The 25,531-nt window shown below is 45.2% G+C and overlaps 1 protein-coding gene across 8 annotated transcripts in view; it reads left to right on the top strand.

The window, feature by feature from the left end:
* The window catches only part of wdr26a (WD repeat domain 26a), a 173,593-nt gene that overhangs the window by 16,370 nt on the left and 131,692 nt on the right, over positions 1-25,531 (top strand). For all 8 annotated transcript variants that reach the window (XM_078212131.1, XM_078212129.1, XM_078212135.1 and 5 more), the window contains exons 4-5: positions 15,944-16,080; positions 23,202-23,299. In XM_078212131.1, coding sequence (XP_078068257.1) covers positions 15,944-16,080; positions 23,202-23,299 — 235 coding nt within the window. The remainder of the gene's footprint in view (positions 1-15,943; positions 16,081-23,201; positions 23,300-25,531) is intronic.

Here is a 25,531-nt window from a genome sequence, read left to right on the forward strand (position 1 = left end):
GCAGCATTATCTCCCGATTTCTAAACTCAATTCCTCTATTGATGAAGGCCAGCACACCATACGCCTTCTTAACCACAGCCTCTACCTGCAACGCCGCTTTGAGCGTCCTATGAACCTGGACCCCAAGATCCCTCTGTTCTTCCACACTGCCAAGCGTCTTACCTTTAATATTGTATTCTTCCATCCTATTCGACCTGCCAAAATGAACCACCACACACTTATCTGGGTTGAAGTCCATCTGCCACTTCTCCGCCCAGTCTTGCATCTTATCTATGTCCTCATTGCAACTGCTGACATCCCTCTACACTATCCACAACACCTCCAACCTTTGTGTCATCAGCAAACTTGCCAACCCATCCTTCCACTTCCTCATCCAGGTCATTTATAAAAATCACAAAGAGCAAGGGTCCCAGAACAGATCCCTGGGGCACCCCACTGGTGACCGACCTCCACTCTGAAAAAGACCCATCTACAACCACTCTTTGCCTTCTGTGGGCAAGCCAGTTCTGAATCCACAAAGCAATGTCCCCTTGTATCCCATGCCCCTTCACTTTCTCCATAAGCCTTGCCTGGGGCACCTTATCAAACGCCTTACTGAAATCCATATAAACCACATCTACCGCTCTTCCCCCGTCTAAGTGACGAGTCACATCTTCAAAAAACTCTATCAGACTCGTAAGGCATGATCTGCCTCGGACAAAGCCGTGCTGGCTACTTCTGATCATACTATTCCTTTCCAAATGTTCATAAATCCTGCCTCTCAGGATCTTCTCCATAAACTTACCTATCACTGAGGTTAGACTCATTGGTCTATAATTTCCTGGGCTATCTCTTCTCCCTTTCTTGAATAACGGAACCACATCCGCCATCCTCCAATCCTCCGGAACCCCTCCCGTCTCCATTGACGATGCAAAGATCATCGCCAGAGGATCAGCAATCTCTTCCCTCGCCTCCCACAGTAACCTGGGGTACATCCCATCCGGTCCCGGTGATTTATCTAACTTGATGCTTTTCAACAGCTCCAACGCATCCTCTTTCCTAATGCCCACATGCTCAATCTTCTCAGTCCACTGCAAATCTGCACTGCAACTACCAAGATTCCTTTTCCACTGTGAATACTGAAGCAAAGTATTCATTGAGTACCTCTGCTATTTCAACCGGTTCAATACAGACTTTCCCACAGTCACATTTGATAGGTCCTACTCCTTCACATCTTATCCTCTTGCTCTTCACATACTTGTAGAATGCCTTGGGGTTTTCCTTTATCCTGTCTGCCAAGGCCTTCTCATGTCCCCTCCTGGCTCTTCTAATTTCCCTCTTTAGTTCCTTCCTACTAGTCGTATACTCTTCTAGATTTCTAACATTACCTAACTCCCTGAACCTTTTGTAGGCTTTTCTTTTCTTCCTGACTAAATCCGTTACAGCTTTCGTGCACCACGGTTCCTGTAACCTACCATAACTCCCCTGTCGCACCAGAACATTGCCGTGCAGAGCTCCAGACAAATTTTCCTTGAAAATTTGCGACATTTCTTCCGTACATTTTCCTGAGAGAACCTCCTTCCAATTTATGCCTCTTAATTTCCTGCCTAATAGCATCATAGTTGCCCTTACTCCAGATAAGCACTTTTCTAGCTCGGCTGATCCTATCTCTCTCCAATGCTAGTGTAAAGGAGATAGAGTTATGCTCACTATCCCCAAAATGCTCTCCCACTGATAGATCTGACACCTGCCCAAAGAGTGGCGTACGTTAGGTCCAGGCAGCTAAAAACGGAGGGAGCTCTGGAGGAATACAAAGAAAGTAGGAAAGAACTCAAATGAGGAATTAGAAGGGCAAAAAGGGGTCACGAAATGTCCTTGGCAGACAGGATTAAGGAGAATCCCAAGGCATTTTATTCATACGTTAGAAACAAAAGGGTTGTCAGGGAAAAAATCGGACCTTTCAGGGACAAAAGTGGGGAATTATGCTTAGAGCCCAAAGAAGTAGGGGTGATCCTAAATGAATACTTTGCGTCGGTATTCACAAAGGAAAGGGATGTGTTGACTGGGAGTGTCTCGGAGGGGTGTTGACCCGTTAGAGAAAATCTCCATTACAAGGGAGGAAGTGTTAGGTTTGTTAAAGAATATAAAGACTGACAAATCCCCAGGGCCTGATGGAATCTATCCCAGGCTGCTTAGGGAGACGAGAGATGAAATCGCTGGGCCTCTGACACAAATCTTTGTCTCGTCACTGGACACAGGTGAGGTCCCAGAGGATTGGAGGATAGCTAATGTGGTCCCGTTATTTAAGAAGGGTAGGAAGGATAACCCGGGAAATTATAGGCCGGTGAGCTTGACGTCCGTGGTAGGGAAGTTGTTGGAGAGGATTCTTAGAGATAGGATGTATGCGCATTTAGAAAGGAATAAACTCATTAACGATAGTCAGCATGGTTTTGTGAGAGGGAGGTCCTGCCTCACTAACCTGGTGGAGTTTTTTGAAGAAGTGACTAGAATGGTTGACGAGGGAAGGGCCGTGGATGTCGTCTATATGGACTTTAGTAAAGCGTTTGACAAAGTCCCTCATGGTAGGTTGGTGCAAAAGGTTGGATCTCATGGGATAAAGGGGGAGGTGGCTAGATGGGTGGAGAACTGGCTTGGTCACAGAAGACAGAGGGTGGTAGTGGAAGGGTCTTTTTCCGGCTGAATGCCTGTGACTAGTGGTGTTCCGCAGGGCTCTGTGTTGGAACCCCTGCTGTTCGTGATTTATATAAACGATCTGGAAGAAGGTGTAACGGGGGTGATCAGTAAATTTGCGGACGACACGAAAATGGCTGGACTTGCAGATAGTGAGGAACATTGTCAGAGGCTATAGAAGGATATAGATAGGCTGGAAATTTGGACAAAGAAATGGCAGATGGAGTTCAATCCAGATAAATGCGAAGTGATGCATTTTGGTAGAACTAACGTAGGGGGGAGCTATACGATAAATGGCAGAACCATAAAGGGTGTATATACGCAGAGGGACCTGGGTGTGCAAGTCCACAGATCCTTGAAGGTGACGTCACAGGTGGAGGTGGCGGTGAAGAAGGCATATGGCATGCTTGCCTTTATAGGACGGGGCATAGAGTATAAAAGTTGGGGTCTGATGTTGCAATTATATCGAATGTTGGTTCGGCCGCATTTGGAATACTGCGTCCAGTTCTGGTCGCCATACTACCGGAAGGACGTGGAGGCTTTAGAGAGAGTGCAGAGGAGGTTTACCAGGATGTTGTCTGGTATGGAAGGGCTTAGTTATGAGGAGAGATTGGGTAAACTAGGGTTGTTCTCACTGGAAAGACTGAGGATGAGGGGTAACCTAATAGAGGTGTATAAAATTATGAAAGGCATAGATAGGGTGAACGGTGGGAAGCTTTTTCCCAGATCGGTGGTGACGTTCACGAGGGATCATAGGTTCAAGGTGAGGGGGGGGGAGGTTGAACACGGATATCAGAAGGACATATTTTGCACAGAGGGTGGTGGGGACCTGGAATGCGCTGCCAGGCAAGGTGGTGGAGGCGGACACACTGGGAACGTTTAAGACTTATCTAGATAGCCACATGAACGGAGTGGGAATGGAGGGATACAAAAGAATGGTCTAGTTTGGACCAGGGAGCGGCTCAGGCTTGGAGGGCCGAAGGGCCTGTTCCTGTGCTGTATTGTTCTTTGTTCATTCCCTAATATCAAATCAAGCACAGCCTCTCCTCTTGTAGGCTTATCCACATACTGTGTCAGGAAGCTCTCCTGAACACACCTGACAAACTCCTCTCCATCTAAACCCCTTACCCTGGGGATATTCCAATCGATATTTGGGAAATTAAAACATAGAAAATTGGTGCAGGAATAGGCCATTTGGCCCTTCGAGCCTCCACCATTCATTATCATGGCTGATCATCCAACCACCACCATTGGGGAAGATCCTTCCTGCTTCTACCCTGTCTAGATGCAGACACCTAGAGTTTCTGTGAGATCCCCCTATTTTTTCTGAACTCTAGCAAATATAACCCTAACCACCCCTCCCCCTCTCCTCATATGTTGGTCCTGCAATCCCAGGAATCAACCTGATAAGTCTTTGCTGCACTCCCTCTATAGCAAGAGCTTGCTTGCTCAGATAAGGCAACCAAAACTGCACACACTATTCCAGGTAAATTGAAGCAAGGCATCCCCGCTCCTATACTAGAATCCTCTTGCTAGGAGTCCCAACATACCATTTGCCGCCTTTACTGCCTGCTGCACCTTCATCTTGCCATTGGCGACTGATGTATGCGGACATCCAGGTCTCATGGCACATTCCCCTCTCTTAATTTATAGCCATTCAGATAATCTGCTTACCTGTTTTTGCTACGAAAGTAGATAACCTAACACTTATCCACATTTTGCATTTGCCCATTTACTCAACTTGTCCAAATTGCACTGAAACATCTCTGCATCCTCCTCGCAGTTCACCCTCCCACTCAACTTTGTGTCATCGGCAAATTTGGGGATATTACATTTACTTCCCTCATCTAAATCATTAATATATATATAGTGAATAGCTGGGGCCCTAGCACTGATCCCTGTGGTACCCCAGTAATCACTTCTGCCATTCGGAAAAATACCTTTTTATTTCTACTTTGTTTCCTGTCTGCCAATCAGTTTATTATTTATCTCAATACACTACCCCCAATCCCATGCACTTTAATTTGACACACCAACTTCTTACGTAGAACTTGTCAAAAGCCTTCTGAAAGTCCAAATACACCACATCAACTGGCTCCCCACGTCGTGTACTAGTTACATCCTTGAATAATTTCTATAGGTTTGTCAAGCACGATTTCCCTTTCATAAATCCATGTTGACTCTGTCCGATTCTGCCACTGTTATCCAAGTGTTTTGCTATTAAACAACGTGACACACTGCAAAGTGGCCTTAATACAAGCAGCAACAGCCAAGAATCAAATTGTTCCAGTATGTTGAGCGTCTAGTATTCTGCAAATGCGATTGTGTGACACCTGATCATTTTTTTGAGGGATTTGATGGGAAAGTATATGAAAGGAGTTGTACCACTGTTCAAAGTAGGAACCCTGCCATAGATTTGCTTACTAAGTTGAGAGGGATGGGTGTGAATTTTGCGAATCTACAAAAGGGAAGACCATGGCAGTTGTATCTGATAAATGTGCAGTGTAAGGCCTCGTTTGGTGTTTGATCTGTTCGGAGATCAAAAATTGTATTAGCAGAGATTAATTTAGCAAGATGCTCTTTTGATATATGGTTCTGTAGGTATGACAGTTGTGTTCAAGAATGATTGTCTTGTCGACCTGAAGCAGAAGTGGAGACTATTTGTGAGGAAATTCACAACCCGTGAAGGAATACAAAAAAGGCAATAGACAAGGAAAGAGAAGCTTTCTGCAGAAGGTCTTCAACTGTTTAGGGGAAATGGAGCAGGAGTAGGCTGATTAACCCCTTTTAGTGTACTGTGCCATTCACTGACCGATCTAAGACCTGATTCCATAGTATTTATCCATGCTGTGACATTCCTCTTAATCCATGTGCATCTCAGTTGAACAGCAAGCAGATTAAGAGAATGTCCAAGATTGATTGTATTGAGCCTCAAAGTGACAGTGCAGAATAGAAAGAGGATGGTCATTCCATGAGTTTTTAAATTTTTTTATTCATTCATGGGACATGGGCGTCACTGGCTGGCCAGCATTTATTGCTCATTGGATAAAAGCAAATTACTGCGGATGTTGGAATCTGAAACCAAAAGAGAAAATGCTGGAAAATCTCAGCAGGTCTGGCAGCATCTGTAAGGAGAGAAAAGAGCTGACGCTTCGAGTCCAGATGACCCTTTGTCAAAGCTAAAAGGCAGAGAAAGTGGGAGATATTTATACTGCAGGGGGAGGGAATGAAAGATGAGTCACAGCCACAGAAACCAGGGGAAAAGACTGCTAAAAGCTGTACACAGAGAGAATAAAGGGTGTGAATGGCCAAGCGGCAGAGAAGCTGTGACAGATGGAGGGGGGGGGGGATGGGACAGAGGTAGAATGTAGAAAAGGAGAAGCAGGGGGAGAAAAGGTAAGGGAAGGGGGGGTGAAGTAGGGGGAAGGAAAGGCGGGGGGGGGGGGGGAGAAAGAAAAATGAAGAAAGACCATAAAGAAATAAGAGGTAGAGAACAATCAAAACATTTAATAAAATAGAATGAAAACAAAGAGGTCGAGGTGGGGTAGAGCAAATCATCTGAAGTTGTTGAATTCGATGTTGAGACCGGAAGGCTGTAAAGTGCCTCGCTGGAAGATGAGATGCTATTCCTCCAGTTTGCATTGAGCTTCACTGGAACATTGCAGCAAGCCAAGGACAGACATGTGGGCATGGGAGCAGGATTGTGTGTTAAAATGGCAAGCAACCGGAAGGTCAGGGTCCTGATTGCGCACAGACCAAAGGTGCTCAGCAAAGCGATCACCCAGTCTACGCTTGGTCTCTCCGATATCATAGAAACCCTACAGTGCAGAAGGAGGCCATTCGGCCCATCGAGTCTGTACCGACCACAATCCCACCCAGGCCCTACCCCCACATATTTACCCGCTAATCCCTCTAACCTACACATCCCAGGACTCAAAGGGGCAATTTTTGACCTGGCCAATCAACCTAACCCGCACATCTTTGGACTGTGGGAGGAAACCGGAGCACCCGGAGGAAACCCATGCAGACACGAGGAGAATGTGCAAACTCCACACAGACAGTGACCCGAGCCGGGAATCGAACCCGGGACCCTGGAGCTGTGAAGCAGCAGTGCTAACCACTGTGCTACCGTGCCGCCCAAATAGAGGAGACCACATTGGGAGCAGCGAATGCAATAGACTAAATTGAAAGAGGTGCAAGTGGAACACTGCTTAACCTGGAATGAATGTTTTGGATCTTGGATGGTGAGCATAGAAGAGGTAAAGGGACAGATGTTACACCTTCTGTGATTGCATGGGAAGGTGCCATGAGTGACGGGAGAGGTGTTTGGTATAGTGGAGGAGTGGACTAGGTTATCCTGAAGGGAACGATCTCTGTGGAATGTTGATAGAGGGAGTGAAGGGAAGATGTGTTTGGTGGTGGCATCACGCTGGAGTTGGCGAAAATGGTGAAGGATTATGCTTTGCATGCGGTGGCTGGTGGGGTGAAATGTGAGAGCAAGGGGGACTCTGTCCTTGTTCTGGGAGGGAGGGGAGAGGGTGAGGGTCATGGCGCGGGAGATGGACTGCATGCTGTTGAGGGCCCTGTCGACAACTGTAGATGGGAATTAATGGTTGAGGTAAAAGGAGCACATATTAGAAGCACCACTTTGGAAAGTGGCATCATTGGAACAAATGCAAAGGAGCTGAGAGAAAGGGATAGAGTCCTTACAGGATGTGGGGTGTGAAGAGCTGTAGTTCAGATAGCTGTGGGAGTCAGTGGGCTTGCCATTCGCTCTGTGGACAGCTATTAGCAGACTTTCCCCCTGGTTTCTATGGCTATGACTCATCTTTCATTCCCTCCCCTGCAGTATGATTATCTCCCACTTTCTATGCCTTTTAGCTTTGACAAAGGGTTATCTGGACTCAAAACGTCAGCTCTTTTCTCTCCTTACAGATGCTGCCAGACCTGCTGAGATTTTCCAGCATTTTCTCTTTTGGTTTATTGCCATTTCTAGTTGCCCGAGGGCAGTTGAAAGTCAACCACATTGCTGTGGCTCTGGAGTCACATGTAGGTCAGACCAGGTAAGGACTGCAGATTTCCTTCCCTAAAGGACATTAGTGAGTTGTAAATTGTTCACCACCATACAAGGTTGGAAGTGGAGGAACTGCAGAGATTTGATCTGAACTGTTATTTGTGGGGTCGCTGATATCTCTACGGCATTCTGCTGTTTAGCTGTATCCTGTAGTGCAGCTTCACCAGATTGATACCACCTGTTACTACTCCGAAATATTCCTCATTGTGCCAGATTTGTTCACCTCACTTAATGGTAATAGTAGAATGAGGGTTGGTGTCCAAAGATGTGTAGATTAGGTGGATTAGCTATGGTAAATATGTGCGGTTACAGGGATACGGCGGAGGGGGCTGGGCCTGGATAAGATGCTCTTTCGGAGAGTCAGTGCAGACTTGATGGGCCGAATAACCTTCTGCATTGTAGGGATTCCATAGAGGAATATGATTGGGCTGTGGGATTACACACCATAATTAAATATAATTTTACTACTGCCAGTAACCCGTTACACCTTCATGGATGCTGAGTTTTGAGTTGCTAAATCTGTTCTGAATTGATTTCATTTAGCTTGGTGTCATGCCTTATATTACAATGGATTATTACATTCTGCATTCTCTCCCTTCCTTCCCTATAAACGGTATGCTTTGTCTGCATAGCGTGCAAGAAACAATACTTTTCACTGTATACTAATACATGTGACAATAATAAATCAAATCAAAACAAGGACTGCAGATAGAATAGTGAACAAAGAACAAAGAACAGTACAGCACAGGAAACAGGCCCTTCAACCCTCCAAGCCTGTGCCGCTCCTTGGTCCAACTAGACCAATCGTTTGTATCCCTCCATTCCCAGGCTGCTCATGTGACTATCTAGGTAAGTCTTAAACGATGTCAGCGTGCCTGCCTCCACCACCCTACTTGGCAGCGCATTCCAGGCCCCCACCACCCTCTGTGTAAAAAAACATCCCTCTGATATCTGAGTTATACTTCGCCCCTCTCACCTTGAGCCCGTGACCCCTCGTGATCGTCACCTCCGACCTGGGAAAAAGCTTCCCACTGTTCACCCTATCTATACCCTTCATAATCTTGTACACCTCTATTAGATCTCCCCTCATTCTCTGTCTTTCCAGGGAGAACAACCCCAGTTTACCCAATCTCTCCTCATAGCTAAGACCCTCCATAACAGGCAACATCCTGGTAAACCTTCTCTGCACTCTAACGCCTCCACGTCCTTCTGGTAGTGCGGCGACCAGAACTGAACGCAGTACTCCAAATGTGGCCTAACCAGCGTTCTATACAGCTGCATCATCAGACTCCAGCTTTTATACTCTATACCCCGTCCTATAAAGGCAAGCATACCATATGCCTTCACCACCTTCTCCACCTGTGTTGCCACCTTCAAGGATTTGTGGACTTGCACACCTAGGTCCCTCTGTGTTTCTATACTCCTGATGACTCTGCCATTTATTGTATAACTCCTCCCTACATTATTTCTTCCAAAATGCATCACTTCGCATTTATCCGGATTAAACTCCATCTGCCACCTCTCCGCCCAATTTTCCAGCCTATCTATATCCTGCTGTATTGCCCGACAATGCTCTTCGCTATCCGCAAGTCCAGCCATCTTCGTGTCATCCGCAAACTTGCTGATTACACCAGTTACACCTTCTTCCAAATCATTTATATATATCACAAATAGCAGAGGCCCCAGTACAGAGCCCTGCGGAACACCACTGGTCACAGACCTCCAGCCGGAAAAAGACCCTTCGACCACTACCATCTGTCTCCTATGGCCAAGCCAGTTCTCCACCCATCTAGCCACTTCTCCTTGTATCCCATGAGCCTTAACCTTCTTAACCAACCTGCCATGTGGGACTTTGTCAAATGCCTTACTGAAATCCATATAGACGACATCCACGGCCCTTCCTTCATCAACCGTTTTTGTCACTTCCTCAAAAAACTCCACCAAATTTGTAAGGCACGACCTCCCTCTTACAAAACCATGCTGTCTGTCACTAATGAGATTGTTCCGTTCTAAATGCACATACATCCTGTCTTTAAGAATCCTCTCCAACAACTTCCCTACCACGGACGTCAAGCTCACCGGCCTATAATTTCCTGGGTTATCCCTGCTACACTTCTTAAACAACGGGACCACATTCGCTATCCTCCAATCCTCGGGGACCTCACCCGTGTCCAAAGAAGCGACAAAGATTTCCGTCAGAGGCCCAGCAATTTCATCTCTCGTCTCCCTGAGCAGTCGAGGATAGATGCCATCAGGCCCTGGGGCTTTGTCAGTTTTAATGTTCCCTAAAAAACCTAACACTTCCTCTCTTGTAATGGAGATTTTCTCTTAACGGGTCAACACCTCCCTCCGAGACACTCCCGGTTAACACGCCCCTCTCCTTCGTGAATACCGATGCAAAGTATTCATTTAGGATCTCCCCTATTCCCTTGGGTTCTAAGCATAATTCCCCTCCTTTGTCCCTGAGAGGTCCGATTTTCTCCCTGACAACTCTTTTGTTCCTAACGTATGAATAGAATGCCTTAGGATTCTCCTTAATCCTGCCTGCCAAGAACATTTCGTGACCTCTTTTTGCCCTTCTAACTCCCCGTTTGAGTTCTTTCCTACTCTCTCTGTATTCCTCCAGAGCTCCATCTGTTTTCAGTTGCCTGGACTTAACGTATGCCTCCCTTTTCATTTTAATCAGATCCCCAATTTCCCTGGTTATCCACGGCTCTCGAATCCTACCTTTCCTATCTTTCCTTTTTACAGGCACATGCCTATCCTGCAGCCTTATCAATAGTTCCTTAAAAGACTCCCACATGCCAGACGCGGACTTACCCTCGAACATCCTCTCCCAATCAACATCCACCAATTCCTGCCTAATCCGGCTATAGTTAGCCTTCCCCCAATTTAGCACCCTGCCCGTAGGACAGCACTCATCCTTGTCCATTACTATCCTAAAGTTAACAGAGTTGTGGTCACTATTTGCCACATATTCCCCTACCGAAACTTTGACGACCTGACCGGGCTCATTTCCCAGAACTAGGTCCAGTATAGCCCCCTCTCTAGTCGGGCTATCTACATACTGTTCCAAAGAACCTTCCAGTATGCATTTTACAAATTCCTCCCCATCTGGACCCCCAGCTCTAAGCACTTTCCAGTCTGTGCCAGGGAAATTAAAGTCCCCCACTACAACAACCCTATTTTTTTCTGCACCTATCCAGAATCTCCTGACATAGGAGGGATACAAACGATTGGTCTAGTTGGACCAAGGAGCGGCACAGGCTTGGAGGGCCGAAGGGCCTGTTTCCTGTGCTGTACTGTTCTTATATCCTTTCCTCCACTTCCCGTGGGCTGTTGGGTGGTCTGTAGTACACCCCCAGCATAGTGACTGCACCCTTCCTGTTTCTGAGTTCCACCCACAGCGACTCAGTACATGACCCCTCTAAGTTGACTACCCTCTGCACCGCGGTAATATGCTCCTTAACTAATATCGCTACTCCCCCACCTTTTTTAGCCCCTCCTCTGTCTCGCCTAAAACATTTATACCCCGGAATATTCAGCTGCCAGTCCTGTCCTTTTAACCAAGTTTCCGTCACCGCAACCGCATCCAAATTCCGCATAAGCATTAAGGCCCTAAGTTCGTCTGTTTTACCCGTTACGCTCCTCGCATTGAAGCCGATGCACTCCAGACCTCCAGGCCCACTCAGGTCATCCTCCTCCAGAGTGCTCCTCTTCTTAGCTAGCCTTGCCCTGGCCCCCAGCTCAACCCCAGCCTCAGTATTTACTGACCTACTGTTTTGTTCCCCACCCCCCTGCCACACTAGTTTAAATCCTGCCGAAACACTCTAGCAAAACTCCCAGCCAGGATATTTGCTCCCTTCCAGTTAAGGTGTAACCCATCCTTTCTGTACAGTTGCCATCCTGACTTGAAGATTTCCCAGTTATCTATGAATTTAAAACCCTCCCTCTTGCACCAGTTAGGTGAAAATGTTAGGTGCAATCACTAGTGAGGATAAGGTCAAGTAGGTTTTTCCTTTTGTTGGTTTCTCATCTGCCACAGACCCAATTTGGAAGAAAGATTCTTCAGAACGCAACTGGTTCAGTCAGTGACAATGCTGCAGAGTCATTCTTGGTGATATAGAGATTGAAGTCCCTCACCCAGACTACATTCTGTGCCCTTTCCACCTTTAGTGCTTCTTCCAATATGGTTCAACATGGAGGAGTACTGATTAGCTGAGGGAGGGTGGTAGGTCATAATCAGCAGAGGAGGATCTTGTTCAAATTTGACCTGATGCCACGAGACTTTATTGGGTCCAGAGTTAATGTTGAGAACTTCCAGGACCACTCACCGAGTTGAAACATAAAATTCAGCAGGGACTTGACATGGTGAATACTGGGAGGATGTTTCCCCCTTGTAGGGGAGTCTAGAGCTGGGGATACAGTTTAGAAATAAGGGATCTATCATTTAAGACTGAAGATATTTTTTTCTTGGAGAGTTGTTAGACTTTGAAATTCTCTGCTTCATTGAGCAATGGAGGCTGGGTCGGTTCTCGGGCCGCAACTATTTACCATTTATATAGATGATCTGGAGGAGGGGACGGAGTGTAGGGTAACGAAGTTTGCAGACGACGCAAAGATAAGTGGAAAAGTGAATCGTGTGGAGGACGGAGAAGATCTGCAGAGAGATTTGGACAGGCTGAGTGAGTGGGCGAGGATATGGCAAATGGAGTATAACGTTGATAAATGCGAGGTTATACACTTTGGAGGAAATAATAACAAATGGGATTACTATCTCAATGGAAACAAATTAAAACATGCTACCGTGCAAAGGGACCTGGGGGTCCTTGTGCATGAGACGCAAAAGCCCAGTCTGCAGGTACAACAGGTGATCAAGAAGGCAAATGGGATGTTGGCGTATATCGCGAGGGGGATAGAATATAAAAGCAGGGATGTCTTGATGCACCTGTACAGGGCATTGGTGAGGCCGCAGCTGGAATACTGTGTGCAGTATTGGTCCCCTTATATGAGGAAGGATATATTGGCATTGGAGGGAGTGCAGAGAAGGTTCACCAGGTTGATACCGGAGATGAGGGGTTTGGATTATGAGGAGAGGCTGAGGAGATTGGGTTTGTACTCGTTGGAGTTTAGAAGGATGAGGGGGGATCTTATGGAGACTTATAAGATAATGCGGGGGCTGGATAGGGTGGAGGCGGAGAGATTCTTTCCACTTAGTAAGGAAGTTAAAACTAGAGGACACAGCCTCAAAATAAAGGGGGGTCGGTTTAAGACAGAGTTGAGGAGGAACTTCTTCTCCCAGAGGGTGGTGAATCTCTGGAATTCTCTGCCCACTGAGGTGGTGGAGGCTACCTCGCTGAATATGTTTAAAGCGCGGATGGATGGATTCCTGATCGGTAAGGGAATTAAGGGTTATGGGGATCAGGCGGGTAAGTGGTACTGATCCACGTCAGATCAGCCATGATCTTATTGAATGGCGGGGCAGGCTCGAGGGGCTAGATGGCCTACTCCTGCTCCTATTTCTTATGTTCTTATGTTCTTAAATGTATTTGAGGCACTGAGTTAGATTTTTGATCGACAAGGGAGTTGAGAGATGGGAGGCTGTCAGGAAAGCTGCGCTAGGGGGACCATCAGATCAACTATAATCTTATTGACTGGCAGAGCTGGTGCATGGGGCTGAATTGCCTACTCCTGCTCCTTGTTCTAATGATCCCTCCCAACTGTATACCAGTGTGCTAGTGGGTCTGTGCTGCTGATGGGCACACCCTGGGATGGTGACTCTGGAATATTTTTGTTTCCTGGGGCGTTTGTATCACTGGCTAGGCCAGGATTTTTATTGCCTATCCTAATTGCCCTTGATAAAGTAGTGAACCGCTGCAGTCCATGTGATATAGGTACACCCACAGTGCAGTTAGGGAGAGAGTGCCAGTATTTTGCAGCAACAGTGAAGGAAGGTCAATACAGTTCCAAGTCAGAATGGTGTGTGACTTGGGAAACTTTCAGGTGGTGATGTTTCCATACTTCTCTTTGTGGCAGAGGTTTTGGGTTTGGAAGGTACTGCTGGGTAGATGCCAGTGTTGTAGCTGCACTGGAACCGCTTGGCTTGGGGTGTAGGTAGTTCTGGAGCACAAGCGTTCAGTGTGTACAGTTGCTGGAATATTGTCCAGACCTCTAGCCTTTGCAATATCCAGTGACTTCATTCGTTTTTTTGAAATTGCACGGAGTAAATCAAATTGACTGAAAATTGGCATCTGTGATGCTGGGGACCTCGAGGATAGAGCTGATACTTCAGGCTAGTAAGTGTGATTATTCATGATTGTCAGGCTGAATGCTATCATGACATAAGGAAGTAAACAGTATAATTTCAAATCCTGTAAGACGTTTCTGAAGTTGTACAGTAGGAATGTTCGCACCCATGTGAAGCAGTAGGAAGTCCAACTAGGTGCTTTCACAGGAATGAAAGTTAAGTGAGAGTTACTTTGGTTTGGATATCCCGCAGCAGCTGGCTTGAGCTAAATTTGGTCCTTGCACTGGATTGTTGGTCCAGTAGCATAGTCTCTACTCTATCAATAATGCTATTTTCCAGTTTGTCCTTGCAGAAAGAATCTATACTAGGCACCACTAACCGTCAGCTGTCACAGCAGATATGTACAGAATACACCAGTCTTGTCAGTCAGGTTTCTGTGCAGTTTTGTAGCAGATGTAAGAATCTTGTATAACTCAAGTCTACTTGAATTAGCAGGTGATGTGAAGATTTGATTTGATTTATTATTATCACGTGTATTAATATACAGTGAGTCCAGGGTTTGTGGGGTCCTTAATTATGCTGATTGCTTTGCTGAGGCAGCGTAGACAAAGTCAATGGATGGGAGGTTGGTTTGCATGATGGATTGGGCTATATTCACGACCTTTTGTAGTTTCTTGCAGTTGGGCAGCAGCCATACCAAGCTGTGATACAACCAGAAAGAATGCTTTCTATGGTGCATCTGTAAAAGTTGGTGAGAGTCGTAGCTGATATGCCAAACTTCCTTAGTTTTACATAAACATAGTAACATAGAAGATAGGAGGAGGCCATTTGGCCCTTCGAGCCTGTTCCGCCATTCATTGCGATCATGGCTGATCATCCAACTCAATAGCCTAATCTGCTTTTCCCCCATAACCTTTGATCCCATTTGCCCCAAGTGCTATATCCAGCCGCCTCTTGAATACATTCAATGTTTTGGCATCAACTACTTCCTGTGGTAATGAATTCCACAAGCTCACCACTCTTTGGGTAAAGAAATGTCTCTTCATCTCCGTCCTATATGGTCTACCCTGAATCCTCAGACTGTGACCCCTGGTTCTGGACTCCCCCACCATCGGGAATATCCTCCCTGCATCTACCCTGACAGAATTTTATAAGTCGCTATGAGATTTCTTTGAACCCCAGTGAAAACAATCCTAACTGAGTCAATCTCTCATACATCAGTCCCGCCATCCCCGGAATTAGCCTGGTAAATTTTTGTTGCAGTCCCTCAAGAGCAAGAACATCCTTCCACAGAAAAGGAGACTAAAACTGCACACAATACTCTAGATGTGGCCTCACCAAGATCCTGTATCGTTGCAACAACACATTCCTGCTCCTGTACTCGAAGCCTCTTGCAATGAAGGCCAACATGACATTGGCCTTCTTTACCGTCTGCTGCACCTCCATGTTTACCTTCAGTGACTGGTGCACAAGGACACCCAGGTCCCACTGCGCACACCCCTCTCCCAATTTACAGCCATTCAGGTAGTAATCTGCTGCCTTGTTTTTGCTTCCAAAGTGAATAACCTCCCATTTATCCAAATTATACTGAGGAAGTAGAGACGTTGGTGGGATTTCTTAACTCTAATGTTAACTATAGTGATTACAGTTTACTCTTGAACTGCTGTCGTTTTGCATTGATGCCAAGACTTTGACCCAGTGACATTGTAGGCTAAGTGATGTGTTCATGTTGGGATAGTTTTCAATATGGTTAATAATTGCTGTATCAGTTGTGAAATTTCTGCAGCTTTAACTGTAAACCAATGTAATCCTGGTTGTGAAAGACTAGAAGATGATCCCTTCCAACATAACTTGTGAGACCTGACTTAACATTTAAATTGAAACTCTGAATTTAAAGATTCATGTGAAATTCCTGGTCTTTATTTTGTTATATCGTACATAATTATTTTCAGAAAATGAAGTTCCTGCTTCTGCAGCAGAAATACTTGGAATATCTGGAAGATGGCAAGGTTCTGGAAGCCCTTCAGGTCCTGCGAAGTGAACTGACTCCATTGAAATACAACACAGAGCGAATACACATCTTGAGTGGGTAAGTGGGAGAAGGAAAAGTCAATTTTCACTAGTGCAAATGTTCAAAGCATACAATTGCACGTTGCTTGTGAGTACATTTTGGGTTGCTGGGTAATGTGTGGAGGCCTACGTTATTGCTTTGTCTCTCCTGCTTGGAACAAGTAACCATGATGTTGGTAACAAATTTGTGACATTAGCCTGCTAAGTGATCTGATTTGCCAATGGACGCCTCCAACTGTTTTTAAAACTGCAATTATAGACTCTGCTTTTTATTTCATCCTATTTATTAGTGATTCTTTCCTCTCTAATTTTCATGACCTCTAACACAAAGCCATGCCCAACTAAGTGTGTTGCTAATTTTCAGATTATTCAAAGCAGAACGGTGATACTGAAGCTTTGGATTTGTAATTTTTGTCTTTTTGCATTTATCTGAATGGGCTGACTTGTGCTGGGATTTGATTGTTACAGGTGTCATCCATTCGCTATTTTCTTTCTGTGAAACTAGACTGCAGATGGCGATAGGCTGCATTTGGTTGAGAAGGCTATTTCGTCCAAACCGTTCTTTGCACCTTCCATGCACTTGCATGTGGGCATGCTTATTAGCAAGCAGGCACCCAGCTATTTTCTGTAACATTTCATAAAAGTTGGGTGATCTGTGTTATCTGCATTGAAATTGATTTGCCATGTTTTGCCCATTACTGAAGCTATCCCCAGGAAACTAGGGTCAATTTACCATGGCCAATCAACCTAACCCGCACATCTAGGCCAGCATTTATTGCACACCCCTAATTCTCTTGAGAAGGTGGTAGCGAGCTGCAATTCATTTGATGTAAGTTCACCCACAGCGTGTTAGGAGAGAGTTCCTGTATTTTGATTTATCCAACCAATTCGAGACCCTGTAAATTACTTCTAATGCTTCCTGCTGCTCAGCCACTACCTAACCAGGTCAATAATTTGCCTTCAATTCTAACTTAGCTAACAGGTTATTATGAAGGATTTTATCAAATGCCTTCTGGAATCCCATGTAAATAATACCTGAACCTATGTTTGCCTGCAGAGTGATAAGCCTTGGAGCTCAAGTAACAACACAACTGAATAGAACTCATTTAATTTTATTTCCATAGACAGCCTTTTATGTTGCTACTGGTCTAGTTCTTCCATGTTCATAAACAAAAGTTTAGGGAGTTAGGAGTTAAACTAAAAAGTAGGACTTCAAAGGTATTAAGAACATAAAACAGTACAGCACAGAACAGGCCCTTCGGCCCACGATGTTGTGCCGAAGGGCCTGTATTAATCTCAGGATTGCTACCGGTGCCACGTGCTAGTCAGAGTAGGAATGTCAGGGCAGCTAAGATGAATACTTGGCTTGAGGGATGGTGCAAGAGGAGGGGATTCAAATTCCTGGGACATTGGAACTGTTCTGGGGGAGGTGGGGCCAGTACAAATCGGACGGTCTGCAGAACTGGAATCTAGAGGGAGTATTTGCTCATGCTGTTGGTGAGGGTTTAAACTAATGTGGCAGGGGAGTGGGAACTGATGCAGGAAGTCAGAGGGAAGTAAAGTGGGAACAGAAACAAAAGGCAGTAAGGAGAAAAGTGGAAATCCAAAGACAAAAATCAAAAAGGGCCAGAGTACAGAGACTATGGAGAAATCAGTGAATTGGTCCAGTAAAGCTAAGAGAAATAAAACACGGAGAGTGTACAAAACACGACAGGACAGATGGTCTGAGATGTGTTTGCTTTAATGCAAGCAGTATGACAGGTAAGGGAGATGAATCGTAGAATCCCTACAGTACAGAAGGAGGCCATTCAGCCCATCGAGCCGCTATCCCCGTAACTCCACATATTTATCCTGCTAACCCCCCTGACACTAAGGGACAATTTAGCATGCCAATCAACCTAATCCACATATCTTTGGACTGTGGGAGGAAACCGGAGCACTTGGAGGAAGCCCATGCAGACACGAGAATATGTAAGCTTCACATAGACAATGACCCAAGCCAGGAATCGAACCCAGGTCCCTGGCGCTGTGAGGCAGCTGTGCTAGCCACTGTGCCACCGTGCCACTCTGAACTTAAAGCTTGGATTACTACATGAAATTATGATGATGTAGCAATTACAGAGATTTGGATGAAAGAAGGGCAGGACTAGCATTCCAGGATTTAGATGCTTCAGGCGAGATGGTGGGGGTGTTGTTTTACTGATGAGGGAGAATGTCACAGCTATACAGAGGGAGGACACCTTGGTGAGATCATGCAGTAAGGCCATATGGGTAGAACTCAGGAACAGGAGTGGTGCAATCATACTGAACAAAAAACAGTACAGCAACAGGAACAGGCCCTTCGGCCCTCCAAGCCTTTGCCGATCATGTTTACCTATCTAACCAACCGCTTATATACCTCAATTCCCCATTTGTTCATATGCGTATCAAGATAAGTCTTAAATGTGGCTCACGTAACTGCCTCAACCACCTCACTTGGCAGTGCATTCCAGGCCCCCACCACCCTCTGTCTAAAAAAACTTCCCCCTCAAATCTCCACTGAACCTTTTCCCCCTTATCTTGAACTTGTGACCCCTTGTAATTGTCATTTCTGCTCTGGGAAAAAGCTTGCAACTGTTCACTCTATACCCCTCATAATTTTATAAACTTCTATCAGGTCGTCCCTCAGCCTCCATCTTTCCAGAGAGAACTGTTTGTTCAATCTCTCCTCATAGCTAATACCCTCCGTATCAGGCAACATCCTTTTCTGCACTCTCTCCAAAGCCTCCATGTCCTTCTGGTAGTCTGGTGACCAGAATTGGACAGGGTATTTATTCCAAATGTGACCTAACCAACGTTTTATACAACTGTAACATAATTTGCCAACTTTTATACTCGATGCCCCGTCTGATGAAGGCAAGCATGCCGTATGCTTTCTTCACCACCTTTAAGAGCCGTGGGGTTATGCTGCAACTGTACAGGACCTTGGTGAGACCACATTTGGAATATTGTGTGCAGTTCTGGTCACCTCACTATAAGAATGATGTGGAAGCGCTGGAAAGAGTGCAGAGGAGATTTACCAGGATGCTGCCTGGTTTGGAGGGTAGGTCTTATGAGGAAAGGTTGAGGGAGCGGAGGAGGCTGAGGGGAGACGTAATAGAGGTTTATAAAATGATGAAGGGGATAGATAGAGTGAACGTTCAAAGACTATTTCCTCGGATGGATGGAGCTATTACAAGGGGGCATAACTATAGGGTTCGTGGTGGGAGATACAGGAAGGATATCAGAGGTAGGTTCTTTACGCAGAGAGTGGTTGGGGTGTGGAATGGACTGCCTGCAGTGATAGTGGAGTCAGACACTTTAGGAACATTTAAGCGGTTATTGGATAGGCACATGGAGCACACCAGGATGATAGGGAGTGGGATAGCTTGATCTTGGTTTCAGATAAAGCTCGGCACAACATCGTGGGCCGAAGGGCCAGTTCTGTGCTGTACTGTTCTATGTTCTATGTTGTTTTTCCACCTGTGCTGCCACTTTTAAGGGTCTGTGGGCCTGTACTCCCAGATCTGTGTCTATGTTCCTGATTGTTCTGCTATTTATTTTATAGCTTGCACCTGAATTGGATCTACCAAAATGCATCACCTTGCATTCGTCCGGATTAAATTCCATCTGCCATTTCTCTGCCCAATTTTCCAGCCTATTTATATTCTGCTGTATTCTCTGACAATCTTCATCAATATCCGCAACTCCATCAATCTTAGTATCATCTGCAAACTTGCTAATCAGGCTAGCTACCTTTTCTTCCAAGCCATTATATATTACAAACAGCAGAAGTCCCAGCACTGATCCCTGGGGAACACCAGTAATCACAGACCTCCATTCAGAAAAACACCCTTCCACTGCTACCCTTTCTTCTATGGCCAAGCCAGTTCTGAATTCATCTAGCTAGTTCACCCCTGATCCCGTGAGATTTAATCTTTTGCACCAGTCTGCCATGAGGGACCTTGTCCATGTCGACAACACCACAGCCCTTCCCTCGTCTCAATTTTGTCATTACTCAAAAATCTCAGTTATTGAGGCATGACCTCCCACGTACAAAACCATGCTGTCTGTCTGTCTGTCAAGACCATTCAGTTCCAAATGTGTATTGATCCTATTCCTAAGGATCTTCTCCAACAGTTTCGCTATCACTGATGTCAAGCTCACTGGCCTATAATTACCCGGGTTATCCTTGCTACCCTTCTTAAATAAAAGGACAACATTGGCTATCCTCCAATTCTGTGGTACCTCACCAGATTTCTATTAGAGGCCCAGCAATTTCATCTCTTGTTTCTCTCAGTAATCTGGGATAGATGCCATCTGGCCCTCGGGATTTGCTAGCTTAATGTTTTTTAATTCATCTAGCACCTCCTCCCTTATAATGATGACTTGTTCTAAAAGGTTTACACAGCACTCCAAGACACCATCAATCGACGTGTCCCTCCTTTGGAATACCGATGCAAAGTACTCACTAAGTATTTCACCTGCTTCCTTCGGTTCTACACATAATTTCTCTCCTTTGTCTTTAAGCGGACTAACTGTTTCTCTAGCTACCCTCTTGTTCCTAATATGTATAAAATGTCTTGGGATTCTCCTTAATCCTGTCTGCCAAGGACATTTCGTGACCCCTTCTAACTCCGTGTTTGAATTCTTTTCTACTTTCTCTGTATTCTTCAAATGCTTCATCTGTTTTTTGAGGAAGTGACAAAAACGGTTGATGAAGGAAGGGCCGTGGATGTCGTCTATATGGATTTCAGTAAGGCATTTGACAAAGTCCCACATGGCAGGTTGGTTAAGAAGGTTAAGGCTCATGGGATACAAGGAGAAGTGGCTAGATGGGTGGAGAACTGGCTTGGCCATAGGAGACAGAGGGTAGTGGTCGAAGGGTCTTTTTCCGGCTGGAGGTCTGTGACCAGTGGTGTTCCGCAGGGCTCTGTACTGGGACCTCTGCTATTTGTGATATATATAAATGATTTGGAAGAAGGTGTAACTGGTGTAATCAGCAAGTTTGCGGATGACACGAAGATGGCTGGACTTGCGGATAGCGAAGAGCATTGTCGGGCAATACAGCAGGATATAGATAAGCTGGAAAATTGGGCGGAGAGGTGGCAGATGGAGTTTAATCCGGATAAATGCGATGTGATGCATTTTGGAAGAAATAATGTAGGGGGGAGTTATACAATAAATGGCAGAGTCATCAGGAGTATAGAAACACAGAAGGACCTAGGTGTGCAAGTCCACAAATCCTTGAAGGTGGCAACACAGGTGGAGAAGGTGGTGAAGAAGGCATATGGTATGCTTGCCTTTATAGGACGGGGTATAGAGTATAAAAGCTGGAGTCTGATGATGCAGCTGTATAGAAAGCTGGTTAGGCCACATTTGGAGTACTGCATCCAGTTCTGGTCGCCACACTACCAGAAGGACGTGGAGGCGTTAGAGAGAGTGCAGAGAAGGTTTACCAGGATGTTGCCTGGTATGGAGGGTCTTAGCTATGAGGAGATATTGGGTAAACTGGGGTTGTTCTCCTTGGAAAGACGGAGAATGAGGGGAGATCTAATAGAGGTGTACAAGATTATGAAGGGTATAGATAGGGTGAACAGTGGGAAGCTTTTTCCCAGGTCGGAGGTGACGATCACGAGAGGTCACGGGCTCAAGGTGAGAGGGGCGAAGTATAACTCAGATATCAGAGGGACGTTTTTTACACAGAGGGTGGTGGGGGCCTGGAATGCGCTGCCAAGTAGGGTGGTGGAGGCAGGCACGCTGACATCGTTCAAGACTTATCTGGATAGTCACATGAGCAGCCTGGGAATGGAGGGATACAAACGATTGGTCTAGTTGGACCAAGGAGCAGCACAGGCTTGGAGGGCCGAAGGGCCTGTTTCCTGTGCTGTATTGTTCTTTGTTCTTTGTTTTTAATTACATAGACCTCATGTATGCACCCTTTTTCTTTTCGACTAGACTCAAAATTTCCTTGGTCATCCACGGTTCCTGAATCCTGCCTTTCCTGTCCTTCCTTTTCATAGGCACATGCCTGTCTTGCACTCCGATCAATTGCTCCTTAAAAGACCTCCACATGCCAAATGTGGATTTACCCTCAAACAGCCTCTCCCAAACAACAGCCTCCAAATACTGCCTAATCTGGTTGTAGTTAGCCTTCCCCCAATTTAGCACCTGTTGGGGTTGTACTACAGACCACCCAACAACCAGCATGAAGTGAAGGAACTGATATGTCAGCAGATTATAAGAAGATGTAAAAACAACAGGGTTGTTGTGATGGGTGATTGTAACTTCCCCAACATAGACCGGGATTCCTTTAGTGCCGGGGGCTTGGACGGGGCAGTTTGTTCAATGTGTCTGAGTGCTTTTTGAGGCAATATGTGGATAGTCCAACTTGGGAAAGAGCTATCTTAGACCTGGTTCTGGGAAACTAGTCCAGACAGGTGATTGATATCTCAGTGGGTGACCATTTTGGGAACAGTGATCATAATTCTGTAAATTTCAAGACACTTGTAGAAAAGGATAGAAGTAGTCACAGAGTGAAAGTACTAAACTGGGGGAAGAGTACTTACGAGAGTATTAGGCAGGAGCTAGGGAATGTAGACTGAGCGTGGCTGTTTGATGGTAAATCCACAGCTGATATGTGAGAGTCTTTTAAAAGTCAGTTAATAATTCAGGACAAGTCCCTGTAAAAATGAAGGATAAAGATGGCAAGATTCAGGAACCCTGGTTGATGAGAGAAATTGACAGGTTTGGAAAGAGTGGATAGTCAGTCATTTTCCCAGGGTCGAAGGTTCAGTTACTTGGGGGCATAGGTTGAAAGTGAGGGGGAAAGTTTAAAAGAGATGTAAGGGGCAAATTTTCTCACAGGGTGGTGAATGCCTGGAACGCGCTGCCGGAGCAGGTGGTGGAAGCAGATTCTATAGCAACGTTCAAGAAGCATCTGGATAGATACATGAATAGGCAGGAAATAGAGGGATATGGACCATGTAGAGGCAAGAAAATATTAGATTAGAGAGGCATCTGTGTCAGCACAGATTTGGTGGGCCGAAGGGCCTGTTCTTTGTTCTCTTTGATTCTCCCTGTGTGGCTGCTAAAAGCTCATCTCAGTTTCTTTCTCCGCAGGTATCTAATGTGCAGCCATACAGATGACCTGAGAGCAAAGGCTGAGTGGGAAGGAAAAGGGACTGCTTCACGATCAAAGTTACTTGACAAGCTTCAGAGTAAGTTAATCCTGCTTTCAAGCAAAGCAGTAAAGAAGTATTGAAATAGTTTTGTTAAATTTGTTTATCAATAAGGGTCTTTGGGTCTTTATTGGTTGCAGACTAATAGCCATATTGGCTAGTCTCACTCCTAAGCGAATGTTTAGACGTTCTTTTCCAAAAATAAGCTTTATAACATATGTAAAATGATGCTACAAAACATTTCAACTTGCCATAAAACTCAGCTTGTCTCCATACAGTTTGTACCTTTATACACCCGTAATTCTTTTGATATTTTCAATATCCAATCCACGTCAGGCATAGAGCCTGGGGCAAAACATTTCAAATTGTAAAACTAAGTGCAATAGAATTCAATTTTCCTTCATGCAGCATACTGCTCTCTATGGTGACTCGATCTAATTTCAAAATTTTTGTATTGTGAGTCATAGAGGTTTACAGCATGGAAATAGGCCCTTCGGCCAAACTTGTCCATGCCGCCCTTTTTTTTAAAACCCCTAAGCTAATCCCAATTGCCTGCATTTGGCCCATATCCCTCTATACCCATCGTACCCATGTAAATATCTAAATGCTTTTTAAAAGATAAAATTGTACTCGCCTCTACTACTACCTCTGGCAGCTTATTCCAGACACTCACCACCCTCTGAAAGAATTGCCCCTCTGGACACTTTTGTATCTCTCCCCTCTCACCTTAAACCTATGCCCTCTAGTTTTAGACTCCCCTACCTTTGGGAAAAGATATTGACTATCTACCTTGTCTATGCCTCTCATTATTTTATAGACCTCTATAAGGTCACCCCTCAGCCTCCTACGCTCCAGAGAAAAAAGTCCCAGTCTATTCAGCCTCTCCTTATAACTCAATCCATCAAGTCCCGGTAGCATCCTAGTAAATCTTTTCTGCACTCTTTCTAGTTGAATAATATCCTTTCTATAATAGGGTGACCAGAATTGCACACAGTATTCGAAGTGTGGCCTTACCAACGTCTTGTACAACTTTAACAAGACGTCCCAACTCCTGTATTCAATGTTCTGACCGATGAAACCAAGCACGTCGAATGCTGCCTTCACCACTCTGTCCACCTGTGACTCCAATTTCGAGGAGCTATGAACCTGTACCCCATGATCTCTTTGTTCTGTAACTCTGAGGATGGAAGTCATTTAAAGAAAATATTTTTGGGGAATATTTTGTTTTTCTGTAAACAAGTCTGTGTAAGTCTGCGTGTGAATTAGTTAATTAACATAGACAAACTACAGCACAAAACAGGCCCTTCGGCCCCACAAGTTGTGCCGGACATATCCCTAACTTTTAGGCCTACCTATAACCCTCCATCCTATTAAGTCCCATGTACTCATCCAGGAGTCTCTTCAAAGACCCTATTGAGTTTGCCTCCACCACCACTGACGGCAGCCGATTCCACTCGTCTACCACCCTCTGTGTGAAAAACTTCCCCCTAACATTTCCCCTGTACCTACCCCCCAGCACCTTAAACCTGTGTCCTCTCGTAGCAGCCATTTCCACCCTGGGAAAAAGCCTCTGAGAGTCCACCCGATCAATGCCTCTCAACATCTTAAATGCCTCTATTAGGTCTCCTCTCATCCTATGTCTCTCCAAGGAGAAAAGACCGAGCTCCCTCAGCCTATCCTCATAAGACATGCCACTCAATCCAGGCAACATCCTTGTAAATCTCCTCTGCACCTTTTCAATCTTTTCCACATCCTTCCTGTAATGAGGCGACCAGAATTAAACTGGAGAATGGTTAATTGAGTTAGCCTGTCTGGAGAGTTGAGATAGAGTAGAGGGGTTAAATGCATGCACTTATAATGAAGCTGTAGTAAAGTGGGTTTATAAGAAAATTGGTGAAGTTTACAAATGTGCATTAGGAGGTAGAGGGGGACTTGAGTTTTTTTTCAGCTGGCAAATTTTAAAAGGGAGTAAAATACTTCAGCTTGCAACGATTTTGTAAGTAAACAAGGGAAGGTTAATCAATTTTATTTGATCTGAATGTGGGGGCAACAGGAAAAACATGAAAGATGCTTATATTCTGGAAAAGATAAGTTCAAAGGGGTGCTGAAGGCAATATAATCAAAGATGAAAAGGAAGAAGGCTACTTAAAGATATTAAGCAGAGTTGTGTTGCCTGAGAGAGGAAGATTTTGTAGGAATAGTCCTGCTAGGAAGAGGTAGGAAGTTTGAATCAGCCATCCAGACAAGCCAGAAAAGGCTACAAAAAGCAGT

Source organism: Mustelus asterias, chromosome 5, assembly GCF_964213995.1.
Source record: "Mustelus asterias chromosome 5, sMusAst1.hap1.1, whole genome shotgun sequence".
NCBI classification, from domain to species: Eukaryota; Metazoa; Chordata; class Chondrichthyes; order Carcharhiniformes; family Triakidae; genus Mustelus; species Mustelus asterias.